General features: G+C 35.6%; 1 protein-coding gene across 5 annotated transcripts in view; it reads left to right on the top strand.

Moving 5' to 3' along the window:
• CDH18 (cadherin 18) overlaps positions 1-15325 on the top strand; it is a 986019-nt gene that overhangs the window by 918699 nt on the left and 51995 nt on the right. For all 5 annotated transcript variants that reach the window (XM_032337720.1, XM_032337722.1, XM_032337723.1 and 2 more), the window contains one exon: positions 602-738. In XM_032337720.1, the coding sequence (XP_032193611.1) occupies positions 602-738 (137 nt within the window). The remainder of the gene's footprint in view (positions 1-601; positions 739-15325) is intronic.

Here is a 15325-nt window from a genome sequence, read left to right on the forward strand (position 1 = left end):
CCCTGCAATTGGAGAGGGAAGATGATTTGTGGCCAGTAATGCAACCTACCTCTCATTTAGTTTTCTCATTTTCTCACTCAACAAGGGGGCTAGGTGATGCACATACAATGGTAATTAATTGAAATGTTTTGGTCTTTATTTTATATTTATCTTCAAATCTCAGCTATAATGAAATTCCAGGATAAACTAATCTCTGACATCTTCTATTTTCCTAAAAATTTTGCACATAGAGCAGTGAGAATTTTCATTTTTTCTTCCAAAGTACAAAAGACTTCCCAGAGTCCTACTAATATTTAGTTATTAATCCCAATGTGCCTATCATCTACTGTTCTATTCATGGAATTCAAAAAAGTATTTTTTTTAATTTGAATTAGTAATTTAATTAGACATTAATTAGGAGTTAACAGATAAAAATAATTTATGTCAGTTCTATGCAAATATAAAGTTGCCAAGCAAATCTTAGGAGGCAAACACAGAAACTAAAAATATACATTTAAATATTTGAATATGTCTGATTTAATATTGCTCTTGTCTTAGTTTCACTTTCTTCATTATATAATCAAGTGAAAAGAAGAGTTATCTGTTTTTTTTTTTTTCCAAGGTACTTCATTGACTACAGTGCTGAAGATGACAGATGTTTCAACATTGATGCCAATACTGGAACTATTAGGACTACAAAGGTCCTTGATAGAGAAGAAACTCCATGGTACAACATCACAGTGGCTGCCTCAGAAAATGGTAAACTACTTTATGTCTCATAAAAAAAACTTGTCACTTGTACATAAAGATTTATGCCAAGTTTTTTCTCGGGAGCGGGACTCTTACCCATTTTATTTGTGGCGCTGGCATCCAGCATCTCACAGAGTGTACAGAACATATTAGATGCAGTTACTCATTGTCAGATACAATGAATAAATCTCATTTTTTTTTTTTTACTTTAATCCCAGCATACTGGTGGAAAGTTGACATCACAGAACACTTCAACCCCATCCCTGAGTCTAAAGTATCTGGTTTGCCTCATAATTGTGAGGCTTGCTCTGTGTTTTCTTTCCATTGCTTGCCTACCATGAAAAAAAAAAAAAAATCTGTGAGATTAATATGAAAACTTTTTGTAGACATGTTTTTATTTCTCCTGAGTATATACCCTGAAGTGAGATAGCTCAGTTACACAGAAACTCTGTATTTAATTATTTGATGAACTGCCAGACTGTTTTCCAAAGTAGCTACATTTTACATTTGTAAAAGCAGTGGAGGGTTCCAGGTTCTCTGTATGATTATGAGTATTTGTTATATATCTTTTGATTATAATCATTCTAGTGGGTGTGGGGTGATAGCTCCTTATAGTTTATGCACTTTCATAATGTCCTCTGTTACCAATCAATAATTAGACTACTCTAGCCTTTTATAACCTGCCTATATTTTTATGTTTTCACATCTGCAAAATTAGCTCAAGTGGCTTCCATTTAGAATATTTTTTCTACATAATATTCTCTTTGAAAATAAGCATACACTAATTACTTTTAAATTACTATTATAAAGAATACATGAGTGGGTTCATTTATGATCATTCTGGTTAATTTTCATTTTCAAAATAACCAGACTAGGAATAGAATTGCATGCTTTTTGTCACCTAATGACAATTAAATGACTGTCAAATGATAAGTGCTGATTCAATATTAGTTAAAAAAATAAAGGGATTAATAAGTTAATATATCCAAGAAATGAGAAAAGCATTGAAAAGATTCAGAAAAGATTATGCACTATTGGGGAACAGGCTCTGTGTATAGAAGACTGAAGGGAAGAATCCCTGGAGAAAATGATATTTGTGAGGGAAAAAAAAACAGAAACTTACTTTAAAAGAAGCTCAAATGTAATTCCAGAGGTATTTCAACCAGAAACCATACTTTAGATTGCTTCTAAGTCTCATCTTAGCCCAAATAATATTTGCATTGAATAGAAACTAATTTGTGACTATACATTAGTTCATATATACAATGAAAATTATATTATTTGCAATGATCACCAAAGGAAATGCTCCTTTTTACTTAAATCACATCTTAAATATATACTTAATAAGTTATTTTTATTTTTTTGTTAGTACTGCATATGGGGAATAGTTAATACCTATCTATTAAGTAAAGCAGTATAGTAGATCGTATTGTACTGGATTATATACAGGATAATTTAAAAAAAATAAAAAAGCCTTAGGGACACCTCAATTAAACATTAGTAAAAATAATTTAATCCTGAATATAAATAGGTATGTAGAAAGAATGAGCAGTAGATAAGGTTTTATAGTCATGCTGGAGACTTGCTTAGGAAGTGCACATTCATACACTGATTGCTTGACTTAAGTGTCTTATTGAACATCACTGGGGGCCCTTCTAGGTACAGTTGCTTGTAAACATTAATCTCAAATTCAGCCACACTAGCAAAGTATTTACTAATACATCCTGTTTTGGAAATGTACTTGATGTTTTTTATAAATTATTTTTTAAGACTTTTTTTTTTTTTTTTGTAGAGCAATTTTAGGTCTACAGTAAAACTAAGAAGTAGGCACAAAGAGTTTCCAAAGAGCCCCCACACCTACACGTGCGTTACACCCTCCATTATCAACACCCTCCACCCGAGTGATGTACTTGTCACACCTTTGACACATCGTCATCACCCAGTGTTTGTAGGATGCAACCACCCAATGGTTGTAGGTTAGTTTTGTGGTGCTCTGTGTTTAGATGAACGTGTGGTTGTATGTATTCATTATTATAGCATCATGCATACTATTTTCCCTGCACTAAAAACCCCATGTGTACTGCTCATCCATCTCTACTTACCCTGACCTCTGGTAACCAGATTTTTTTACTCGAACAATAGTTTTTCCTTTTCTGGAATGTCATTTAGTTTTAATTACATAGTGTATACCCTTTAAGATTGGCCTCTTCCATTAGTAGTAAGCACATTTAGAGATTTTCCATGTCTTTTTATAGCATACATACTGAAGGACATCTTGGTTGTTTCCAAGTTTTGGCAATTATGAATAAACTACTGCAGCAAAAACATTCATGTGTAGGCTTCTAGATGGATGGAAGTTTTCAATTCTTTCGGGTAATACCAAACACTGCAATTAGTGAATCAAACGGTAAGGGTATATTTAGCTCTGTAAGAAACTGACAAAGGGTTTTCCAGGGTCGTTATAGAATTTTGCATTCTCCCCAGCAATGAGTGAGAGTTCCTGCTTCTCCACATCTTCCCCAGCCTTTGCTGTTAAGCGTTCCCCAGATTTGGGTGACCCTGCGGTATAGAGTGCTATCTCATCGCTTTAGTTTGCTTTCCTCTGATGACACATATATATGGAACATCTTTTCATACACTTATTTGCCATCTGTATGTCTTCTTTGATGAGGTGTCTGTTAAGGTCCTTGGCCCACTATTTTGGTTTTGTTTTTTCATCAGTAAACTTTAAGAGTTCTTTATACATTTTAGAAAATAGTCCTTCAGATTTGTATTTTACAAGTATTTTCTCCCAGACTATGTCTTGTTTCTTCATTCATTTGACGTTATCTTTTGCAGAATTGAAATCAGGTTTTTAAAACTCTTCTTAATGTAAGTTTCTGAGGAACTTGGTGTTCCATGGAATGACATTTAGAAGTTACTATTTCAAAGAACTTTTGGGGGGCTTACCTAGAGTATTGTGCAAGTAAGAGAAAGGTGCCCCCTTCTGGGCAGATGAAGCAATGAAGCAGGGTTTAAGAGAAAATAGAAAACAAATGAGTTCTGTATACAGAAAAACAAATAAACAAACAAACAAAAAAAACCCTTCCTCCAAGTAAATGGGCCACATGCTAAGGGACCAATGTGAGAATATGGGGTATCATAAAAAAGTGTGTGGACCTCTGAACATGTAGGTGGGGCCCAAATACAGTGCAGCTCTTATTTACATGGTGTTTTAAGATTTTAATTTATTTATTTGACAGAGAGAGAGCGATTACAAGTAGGCAGAGAGGCAGGCAGAGAGAGAGGGGGGAAGCAGGATCCCTGCTGAGCAGAGAACCCAATGAGGGGCTCGATCCCAGGACCCGGAGATCATGACCTGAGCCAAAGGTAGATGCTTTCCCCACGGAGCCACCCAGGCACCCCTACATGGTGTTTGATTCTTCTTTCTTATATCCTTTGGTTCTAAGTCCAAGTGACTTTTCAGCTGCCCAATCATATGGTAAAGACAGAAAGCATGTGTCTGGTCTATGACATCCTTCCTCCTTCCCAGCTACCGCTAAACATAGCTGATTGCTATCTTGTTTTTGTACTGTGCGCTTTTACAGAAATATCATCCTAATAATCTCTGAAATAGAGAGAACAGGTATTATTTTAATTTTATAGATAAGGAAATTGAGACTCATACAAAATATGAATCTAAATATTTTGGCTCCTAGATCTATGCTCTTCCTAATATGACTCTTAAGGGAAGCTGATACTCATTGAAACCAGGTTTGGGTCACATATTTTAACTAACTGAGGTTTATTTTATTATTAATTCATTCTGTGGAAGAAGATTATTTCTATAATTTTAATGAAGACACTAAGAATCAGATGAATTCAATAAACTGCCTTTGATTAGAGAAGTAAAAAGTGTATTCTTATCCCATATCACAGTTCTTGATGAAGAAAGTTTTTAAAATAAATACCTGAAATGTTTCTGTTACAGATAGCATGACTTCCCTCCATGTAATCCGTAATTTAGCTCTTTAGAAATTTCTGTTACATTTCTGGTTTTGAGTAACAAATAACCACATGATTTCTGTAGGTCAGAGGTTCAGGTAGGTTCAATTGGATTCCTTGCTTAAGGTCTGGCAAGACTGAAGTCCCGTGTCAGCTGGTCTGGGCTTTTACCTTGAGGCTCTGGGGAAGAAACTGCTTTCATGTGCATTCTTCTTGTTGCCTGAGTCTACTTCCTTTAGATGTAGTTACACTGAGCGAAATAAGTCAATCAGAGAAAGGCAATTATTACATACTCTCCCGGCTATGAGGAATTTGAGAGGCAGGATGAAGGATTTTGGCAGGCATGGTAAGGAAGGAAAAAATGAAACAAAATGAAATTGGGAGGGAGACAAACCATAAGAGACTCTTAATCTCAGAAAACAAACTGAGGGTTGCTGGGGGGGAGGGGGATTGTGGAGAGGGTGGTTGGGTTATGGACATTGGGAAGGGTATGTGCTGAGGTGAGTGCTGTGAAATGTGTAAGCCTGACGAGTCACAGACCTGTACCCCTGGGGTGAATAATACATTATATGTTAGTAATGTTAGTAAAAATAATTAATAATTTTTTTTTTTTAAGTTTAGTTTTGAAGTCTCCATTTTCATCCCTTGTCAGCTGGGGCAGCTTTCTCCTCATGAGGTTTTTACCTCCTTCAAACAAACAATAGTGTGTCAAGTCCTTTTGCTGTTTTGAATCTCTTTGACTTTCTCTTCTGCTACCAGCTGGAAAGTCTTGCTTTCAAATGTATCTACCTGGGCTGCCTGGGTGGCTCAGTTGGTTAAGCATTCACCTCTTGATTTCACTCAGATCATGACCTTAGAGACTGAGCCCCATATCCATTGAGCCTGCTTAAGATTCTCTCTCTCCCTATCCCTCTGCCCCTCCCCACCCTGCACCTGCACATGCATGCTCTTTCTCTAAAAAATTAAAAAAGGAAAAAGAAAAAGAAAGGTATCCACCTGATTAGGTCAGGCCCACCCATCTTCTCTGTATTTTAAAGTGAATGGAATTGAGACTTTAACTACATTAACAAAATCTTTTCACAGTAGTATCTAGGTTCATGTTTGGTTGAATAACCAAGGGACAGGAATATTATTCTGCTGTCTTTAGAATTCTGCCTACTATGACCCTAAAATATTTAAAAAAAAAAAAAAGAAAGAAAGAAAGAAATGAAAGCTTATTCTTTTTACTAGATAACTTTCAGTGTTGTATGCTATGGCTTACTTTTCCTTTTATATGACTCACTAGTACAATTTCCAGAATAAATAGCTACCATCTCCCTCCATTTCCTTATTTATGCCTAAGGTCAAGATAATGTTTAATATTACCACATTGCTTTTCAGAAGTTGACTTTATGGTCATAATTTACTAATCACTAAATCCAATGAGTATTTTTCATTTCTGATCTCTCCCTGATGTCTTTGTGCTATTTGACTGTATTAATCACTCTCTTTTCACTTACTTTCTACTTTCTTAGCCACCCTTCTAGTACTTAGGTATGGTATAATTTATAATTTCTATCCTAAACTACACATTGATAAATTCACTCAAAATGTATTAATAATTGATACTTGCTAGGCCGTGCCATATGTTAGGCACTAGGGATATTGAGGACCCTATTTCACTTTTGAGGAGTTCAAGAGGCTCATGCAGAAGATGAGGTAAATGGATGATTGCACTATGGATAATTATTGTGACAACGTTTTTAGGGGTTAGAGAAACATAAAATCATGGTAGTTTAGCCTCCCTAAGAGTATCAGTGAAGGTTTCATAGATAGGATAATGCACGGATTCAGTCTTGAGATGAAGGGTGAGGAAAGGTTAGCCTGCATTCTGTTTCCAACTATACCTGTATCAGTCAGGGTTCTACAGAGAAATAGAACCAATAGAATTCAAATCTAGAAGGATTTAGAACCAATAAAGAGATTTTTTTTTTTTTTTTTTTTAAGAAATTGGTTCATAAGGTTATAGAGGCTGGGAAGTCAAAACTCTGCAGAACCAAAATCCCAGTCAAGTTCAAAAGCCAAAACCAGAAAGAGCCACTATCTTAACTCAAAGGCTATCAGGCAAAATAATTTTCTCTTATTCAAGTCAGGTCTTTTTTCTAGTCAGGTCTTCAACTGATTGATTAAGGCCCACTCACATGGTGAAGAACAATCTGCTTCAATCTATAATTTTTTTAAATGATTTATTTATTTATTATTTTAAGTGATCTCTGCACCAAACGTGGGGCTCAAACTCATGACCCCAAGATTGAGAGTGACATGCTTTACCAACTGAGCCAGCCAGATGCCCATGTAGTTCACCAATTTAAATGTTAATTTAATTCAAAAACACCCTCACAGAAACAAACAGAAAAGTGCCTGACCAGATATCTGGGCACACCATGATTTAGAAAAACTTGTTATAGTATAGTATCTAGGGTTTTATCATGTTCCCTAGGTGATTTTCATAAATCAAAGCTTAAGAACGATGGGCCTGGGGCACCTGGGTGGCTTGGTGGGTTAAGCCGCTGCCTTCGGCTCAAGTCATGATCTCAGAGTCCTGGGATCGAGCCTTGCATCGGGCTCTCTGCCCAGCAGGGAGCCTGCTTCCCCCTCTTTCTCTGCCTGCCTCTCTGCCTACTTGAGATCTTTCTCTCTGTCAAATAAATAAATAAAATCTTTAAAAAATAATAAAGATAAAAACCATGGGCTTAAGTGATTTAAAGCAAATTATTATTAAGAAACATCGCTTCCATTCACAACTTAATTTATGTCACAGCTCCATTTAGTACTAATACCAAAGGCAAGAGGTATACACTTATGTCCTGAGTTTTTCTTTATAAAATTTGGCCTTCTCTGTTCTCAGCTTAATTCTCAGAAAAATGTATATCATACCTTTAGTCACAGATACTCAGACAGGCCATGTTCTTTGAATAATTGTATAATCCTTTCATCTCTCAATGTCCTCTGCTCATTCTGTTCTGCTTTACAAAGCTCTGTTTACTTTTAAGAACTATTTCACATGTCACGACATCTGTGAAATCCTCCTCAAACTCTCAGGCAAATTTTACAGCTCCTCCCTCTTTATTCTAACTTTATGCATGCCTTAAATTGAGCCTTTATCACTTATTAGGTTTAAATATGGCACATCACATTTTATTGTAATGTTTTTCCTGTCTACTAGATTGTGAACATCTCAGATCTAAAAATCAGGTCTAATGTATCTTTATCCTAGTATTCACAAATACTAAGAACATTTCCTGACACATCAAACTGTTAGATACATGAATACTTTTTGTTCTTCATTTCTGTACCTACCTTAACTGACCAGAAATTTTATAACTTACTATACAGTTCAATGATCACTAAATTATATATATTTCCCATTTTGCCTAAAATATCTTATTTCTCCTTGTTCTGTGCACCATATGTAAGAGTTTATCCTGATCAAAATGGGACGCTCAGTGTTCACTGCTTGCCTGATAGATATATTTCCAAAGGAGCCAAAGTCAGGGAGCTGCTACTGTATTGATACTTCTAATGAATCCGAAAGTTTTTGGCTCTTACCATAGTTCACCAATTAAAGAACACTGTTTGTTTTTTGCACTGTTACGATGTTTGCCTCAGCTCTCCTTTTCACTTCTCTAAACAAATTATATGCATATCTCAGTCCAGAAACCAATGTTTAGTGCTGTTTAGTTGTTGAATCCTTCTTGTTTTTTTTTTCCTCAATTCTTATGCAACATTGCAAAAATATTCAAAGATTAGTATCCATAAATTTCAAATTTAATCTAATTGTAACTTTAGATGATAGAAATTAAATACTTTTATGGAGTATTTATTTGTAGTGCATATGTCTGTGTTTTAGTTATCTTTTGCCATGTAACAGATAAACATAAAATATCTAAAAATAATTCAATCTGTTCTAAGATTTAAGAAAAACTTACTGGTCCACATACCTGTAAAGTTCTCAGGCAAATTAGTTTTCAGGCTTATCTTGATTATGTCCCTATCTCTATTTCTCTGTGAGTTTTTGTTTTCTGCTTTCCTTGTTATTTCATCTTTTGCTGTAGTGTTGCTATATTACAGTAACAAGCAACGAGGACTGTGCTTACTTGCCACATGGTAACAGAATGAATGGCACCCGAAATTGGGTTACATTCACCCTCATTTACAATCCAGGGTGAGGTTGTCACTTCAGACACTCATTACAAATATTGCTCCAGGGGCATCTGGGTGGCTCAGTGGGTTAAACGTTTGCCTTCAGTTCACTTCATGATCCCTGGGTTGATGGAGTCTCACTTCCAGCCAGGAGTCTACTTCTCCCTCTCCTACTGCCCCTCCCCCTACTTGTGCTCTCTCTCTCTCAAATAAACAAAATGTTTTATATATATATATACATATATATATACACACACACACACACACATACATACATCTTCAATTAGGCCTGAACTAATCTCCATTCACTGTTTTTAAAAATTGTATTTAATACATAATATGTGACCATAGTAGGTAAATGATGGCAAAACATATAGGGTTATTCACATTGGCTCAGGACCATCAAGGCTTATTTCTTATCTTTAGTGCAGGCCAATTCCATTCAAAGCTATTCAGACCTCTTTTGAGTTCTACCCATGGGGAGAATTTGGGTAAGGTAATTATGATATATACTACGTTCTAATTTTTGATGCTTTTTATATAATATGCCGATACATTAAGGGTTTGTAAAAATTGCACTATCCCAATTTCAGTATCAAATTCTGGAAGAATTAGAACAAATTATTTCATTCATAAGGAACTTGAATAACTGAAACAATTATATGCAGCATTGCTAGATATTTCTTTTATAGTTTTCCTGGCTTCTCAAATTTCCAATATCTTTTCCAATTTCCTTACATATGTCAGGTCATCTTGCTTCTCTAATGCTTATCAAAAAGAACAATCAGAAAGGGGTTTCCATAGTTTCCTGTCATCAGATCTAGCAGCCTCACTAATACTGTGGGCATTAGTTTCCATAAATCTCTGGCTTCCTTCTGTGAATGGGGTCTCCCTACCACGTTTATGGCCACCACTCCATGCAGATGTTATGGAGCCTCACCTTTCTTGTTCACTCAGTCATGGAACTGTCAATTAATTCCTCTCCTATCTTTTCATTTCCCCCCTTCATAATTCCTATGTCCTCAAAAATAGGCTTTAATTCTATCTGAAAATAAAATATACTCAAGCAAACAAAAACGGAGAATCTTCCAGTTACAACTTCATTATCCCATTCCCTTTCCTGATAAACCTCTTGAAAGAGTTGCCTATATTCACACCCTGCTCCCTCTGTCTCCATGCTCTTTAAAATTCACTCTTAGGGGCACCTGAGTGGCTCAGTCTGTTAGGCATCTGCCTTTTTGGCTCAGGTCCTGATCCCAGGATACTGGGATTGAGTCCCACATCAGGCTCCTTGCTCAGCTGGGAGCCTGCTTCTCCCTCTCCCTCTGCCTGCAGTTCTGTTTCTTTGTGCTTCCTCTCTATCTGTCAGATAAATCAATAAAATATTTAAAAAACAAACAAACAAACAAACTCGTCAAAGGCTTGTCTTTATTACTTCACCAAAATTATACTTGTCCTCCATATTCCAAAATATGAAGTCTAATTCTTCCCTCCATTTGCTCAGCAAAGCAGCGACATTTGGCACAATTGGCAACTCTTTCAAGAGATAGGCTCTTACTTTGGCTTACAGGCATAGCATTCTCTAGACACTCTTCTTCCTTCTTGGCTCTTCTGTCTCAGGGTGCTTCTTAGTTCCTCCTCATCTCTCCTCCCATTGACTAGTGGGGCATCCTGATTTCTAAACCTTAGACTATCTGGAGTTATTGCCCACATGATCTCATTCAGTCTAATGAGTTTCCATAACATCTACATGTAGATGACTCTCAAATTTACATATGCATCCACTTTTTCCCCGAATTCCATATTAACTACTCCAAAATCTCTTCTCAGAGTTCTCAAACTGAAAATGCTGTACGTAAATAGTTTCCTCAAAATCTAATTTCTCTCTAAATCTTCTCCTCCAGAGGCATCATCTATCTCAATAATGATGGCTGTAGTCCAGATGGCTTCTGAAGATCACTCAGTGTCATATCTGGCTCCCCCTTTTCTCTCATGCTACATACCCAATTCGTCAGAAAGCTCTATTAGCTGTACTTTTAAAACTATCCATAAGTCAACTACTTCATAACACCATCACTCCCATCCCTGTCCGAACAACCACCACCCCTTCAGCTGGAATGCTACAGTAACTTCCAAAATAATCTTTGCACTTAACCCTAACTTCTTTTAATCTATTATCCAGAGAACTAACAGAATGTTCCTTTTTAAATAAGTAGTACCATGTACTTCTTCTAAGTTTTTATTTCAAGTTCAGTTCATTGCACACAATGCAAATATTATTTCAGTAGTAGAATTCAGTGATTCCTCACTTTTATACAAGATCCATTGCTCATCACAAGTGCCCTACTTAATACCCATCACATATTTAGCCCATCCCCCCCACTCACCTCACCTCTGGTAACCATTAGTTCGTTTTCTGCGGTTAAGACTATATTTCTTGGTCTGCTTCCCTCTCTCTTTTTTCCTCCGTGTTCATCTGTTTTCTTACTTAAATTCGACATGTGAATGAAATCATATGGCATTTGTCTTTTTCTGGCTGACTTATTTTGCTTAGCATAATACACTCCAGCTCCATCCCCATCATTACAAACGACAAGATTTCATTCTTTTGATGGCCAAGTAATATTCCATTGTAAACACACACACACACACACACACACACACCCCACATCGTCTTTATCCATATAGCAGTTGATGGATATTTGAGCTCTTTCCATAATTTGGCTATTTCTGATAATGCTGCTGTAAGCATCAAGGTGCATGTATTCCTTTGGAAAAGTATTTTTTTATTCTTTGGGTGAATACCTAGGAGTGCAATTGCTGGGTCATAAGGTAGTTCTATTTTTCACCTTTTAAGGAACCTCCATGATGTTTTCCAAAATAGGCTGCACCACTTTGCATTCCACTAACAGTGTAAGAGTGTTCCCTTTTCTACACATGCCCTCCAACATCTGTTGTTTCCTGTATTGTTAAGATATCCCCAAATAAATTAAGATTCCAAAACATGATACTTACAATGAATGACTCAAGATAGACACACATATAGACCCTGCCAAACAAAGGATAAACGTAATACATATCTTCTGTTTTTCCTTTATTTCTGAGTAAAGGGAATGAAAATATGAAAACATTACCATCAGAAATTTGACACTTCTTACAAATCATTTTAGATCATGTTGGCCTCAGTAATTTTGTAACAACAGAAACATAAAATATGTGATACAGAAAAACTTTCAAACAACCAAAATTGAGAAAATACATTGTTGTTAAATAATTTAATAAAAAATAAGAAATTTATCACGAAAAGATGGTATAAGCTTCAATAAGAAATAATGAGAAAGTGGTACACATGAGGACACCTTTCTTTGTAAAAACAAAACATCAAATTTGACAGATTATCAAACCCACAAGTATCATCATCATTGTCATCATCATCATCCTCATCCTCTTCACTTATAGGCATAAATTTGAGAAACTTGATCCAAATTAAAGCACTGAAAAGTTATTACAATGTATAGAAAGAGAGTAAAGATGTTCCAGAGATACCTAAGCATGTTAATATTTCTGGGTCAAGAAAAGAAAATAAATTTAGTATATAGATTTAAAATTAGAAGACATAACAAGGATAAAGCCTTAAGCAAAGTACTGGAAAATAATATTAGAAGGAATAAAAAATATTACGACAAATTTGAAGCGCACAATGAAGTGACCAAAATATATATTAATAACCCAAATAAATATATATTAATAACCCAAATAAACCCTCCATTTAAAAAAAAAAGTTACCATACTGAAGCAAAGTAAGGAAAAATAAAATAGTCTCATACTACATGCTACTTGTAATAGGTACATATGGGGTATAAAGATAAAGAAAGTTTTAAAATAAAAGCATAATAATTTAATTTTAACTGAAAGAAATGAGGCAAAAATGGTTAATATAAGACAGAATATATTTTAAAACAAAATGCTATCATGATAAGAAGGCCATGTCATATTGACATGTAGTATATGTCACGAGAGTAATGTAATCATTTGAAACTTATTAACCTAATAAACTATCTTCAAAATAAAACATAATCTTGGAAGAAACTGCTAATACATCTCTCTTAGAAATGCTTTATGAAAAAGACCAAAAAAATCAGTAATGATAAAAGTGTTTCAAAGAACAAAATAAAAACACTTGATACTTGAATATCTGTCAAATACAAATATATATATTTGACTATATGCATATATTCTATATTTTAATATATAATGAATACATTTAAAGAATACATAACATTTTCAAAGATTTTTTTTTTTTCTATTTATTTTGGAGAGTGTGAGCAGGAGAAAGGGCAGAGGGAGAGGGATAATCCTGGAGCAGACACCACGCTGAGCGTGGAGCCCAACATAGGGCTCCATCCGGAGACCCGAAACCATGACCCGAGACAAAATAAAAATTCAGGTGTTCAACTGACTGAGCCACCCAGGGCCCGACATAGCATTTTCAAGCATACAAAGCAAAATATATCGACATTAATGACTTACTAAACCACATAGCAATTTAAAAAAAAAAATGTGTTGATGCAAGATATGTTTTCTGAGAACCATACAGTCAAATTGCTACAATACAGAGTTGTTTGGAAGTCAGAAGGGAGAACAGATGGACACCTCAACAAACAGGTGAAGACAGAGCTATGTTATCTGGCTCTGCAAAGAAAGTACCTTACAACTATGCAAAATAAGTAATTCCAGCAGTAGAAGATGAACATTAAATCTTAAAAGAAATGTAGGATGGGGCGCCTGGGTGGCTCAGTGGGTTAAAGCCTCTGCTTTCGGCTCAGGTCATGGTCTCAGGGTCCTGGGATCGAGCCCCGCGTAGGGCTCTCTGCTCAGCGGGGGGCCTGCTTCCTCCTCTCTCTCTCTCTCTCTGCCTGCCTCTCTGCCTACTTGTGATCTGTCTGTCAAATAAATAAATAAAATCTTTAAAAAAAAAAAAGAAATGTAGGATAACATTACTATGACTTCAGACTAGAGAAAATTTTATGAAGATACAAATTGTGCAACCCTTTAAGGAAGACACTGATAAATAAAACAGTGAAATTTGTGTGTAGCTGGAAATTGGACCATGACTTGATATAATGAATGAAGTTGTGTACCCATATATGAGGCCTGTGTATGTTATGTGGACATGCATATGGGATAAACTGAAGTAATTGTACCAAATGTTTTCTAATTAGATTATAATATATGTACATTATATTGATATCTTAAGCATATGATCAGTCCAAATAATAAAATGAACACCAATTTAAGAGACATCACCTCAAAAAAATAAGCTTTAACTCTACCTCACTAAGAGTGAGTGGGAGGTTCAGTTGGTTAAGCATCAGACTCTTGATTTCTGCTCGTGCCATGACCTCAGGGTAGTGCGATCTCAGCATGGAGTCTGCTGGAGATTCTTTCTGTCGCCCTCCCTCTCCGTTTACCCATCCCTGTGGTGCTCCCTCTCAATCACTCTCTCTCAAATAAATAAATAAAAATCCTAAATAAATAAATAAGTAAATACACCTCACTATTACATCTTTCTTCATTCTAACCAGAGCTCATCAATATTGAATTTAGTATTATTTGTCCCTTTCTTCTCTTTATAGTTTTACCAAATACATTTTGGACATTTATATATCTATATTTTTGTATATACTATAGCTTTGGCTCATGGAAATTATATATCGGTGGGTTAATGTTATATACACTCTCTGTAGTTTTTTTCTCAATGCTGTGTTTTTAACTGTTCATTCAGGTAAAGTAATACAGCTGTAGGCGCCTGGGTGGCTCAGTGGGTTAAGCCTCTGCCTTCAGCTCAGGTCATGATCTCGGGATCCTGGGATCAAGGCTCACATCAGGCTCTCTGATCAGCGGGAGCCTGCTTCCTTCTCTCTCTCTCTCTGCCTGCCTCTCTCCTTGTGATCTCTCTCTCTCTCTGTCAAATAAATAAATAAAATATTAAAAAAAAAAAAAGAAATACAGCTGCAGCTTGTTTGTTCTTTCATTTTCACTATGATGAAAAAATAAATCTATTTTATTTCATGCTTGAAAATCCCAATGTATTTCAGTTTTTATAGCTTCATATATTATTAATATTGCTGATTCAACATGTCTGGTACATGTTTTCTATTGTAAATATGAAAAACTTCTCCATTTATGTAACTTGGGTACACATACCAAGAGCATATAATATATTCTTAGAAGTATTCTCAAATGTTTTTCAAAAAGGATGTTTAATATAAATATATATTTTTAATAAAGTATTTTTTAAAGATTTTATTTTGATAGAGAGAGATCACAAGTAGGCAGAGAGGCAGGCAGAGAGAGAGGAGGAAGCAGGCTCCCTGGTGAGCAGTGAGCCCGATGCAGGGCTCGATCCCAGGACTCTGGGATCATGACC

This window comes from Mustela erminea, chromosome 3 (assembly GCF_009829155.1).
Source record: "Mustela erminea isolate mMusErm1 chromosome 3, mMusErm1.Pri, whole genome shotgun sequence".
In the NCBI taxonomy this organism is placed as follows: Eukaryota; Metazoa; Chordata; class Mammalia; order Carnivora; family Mustelidae; genus Mustela; species Mustela erminea.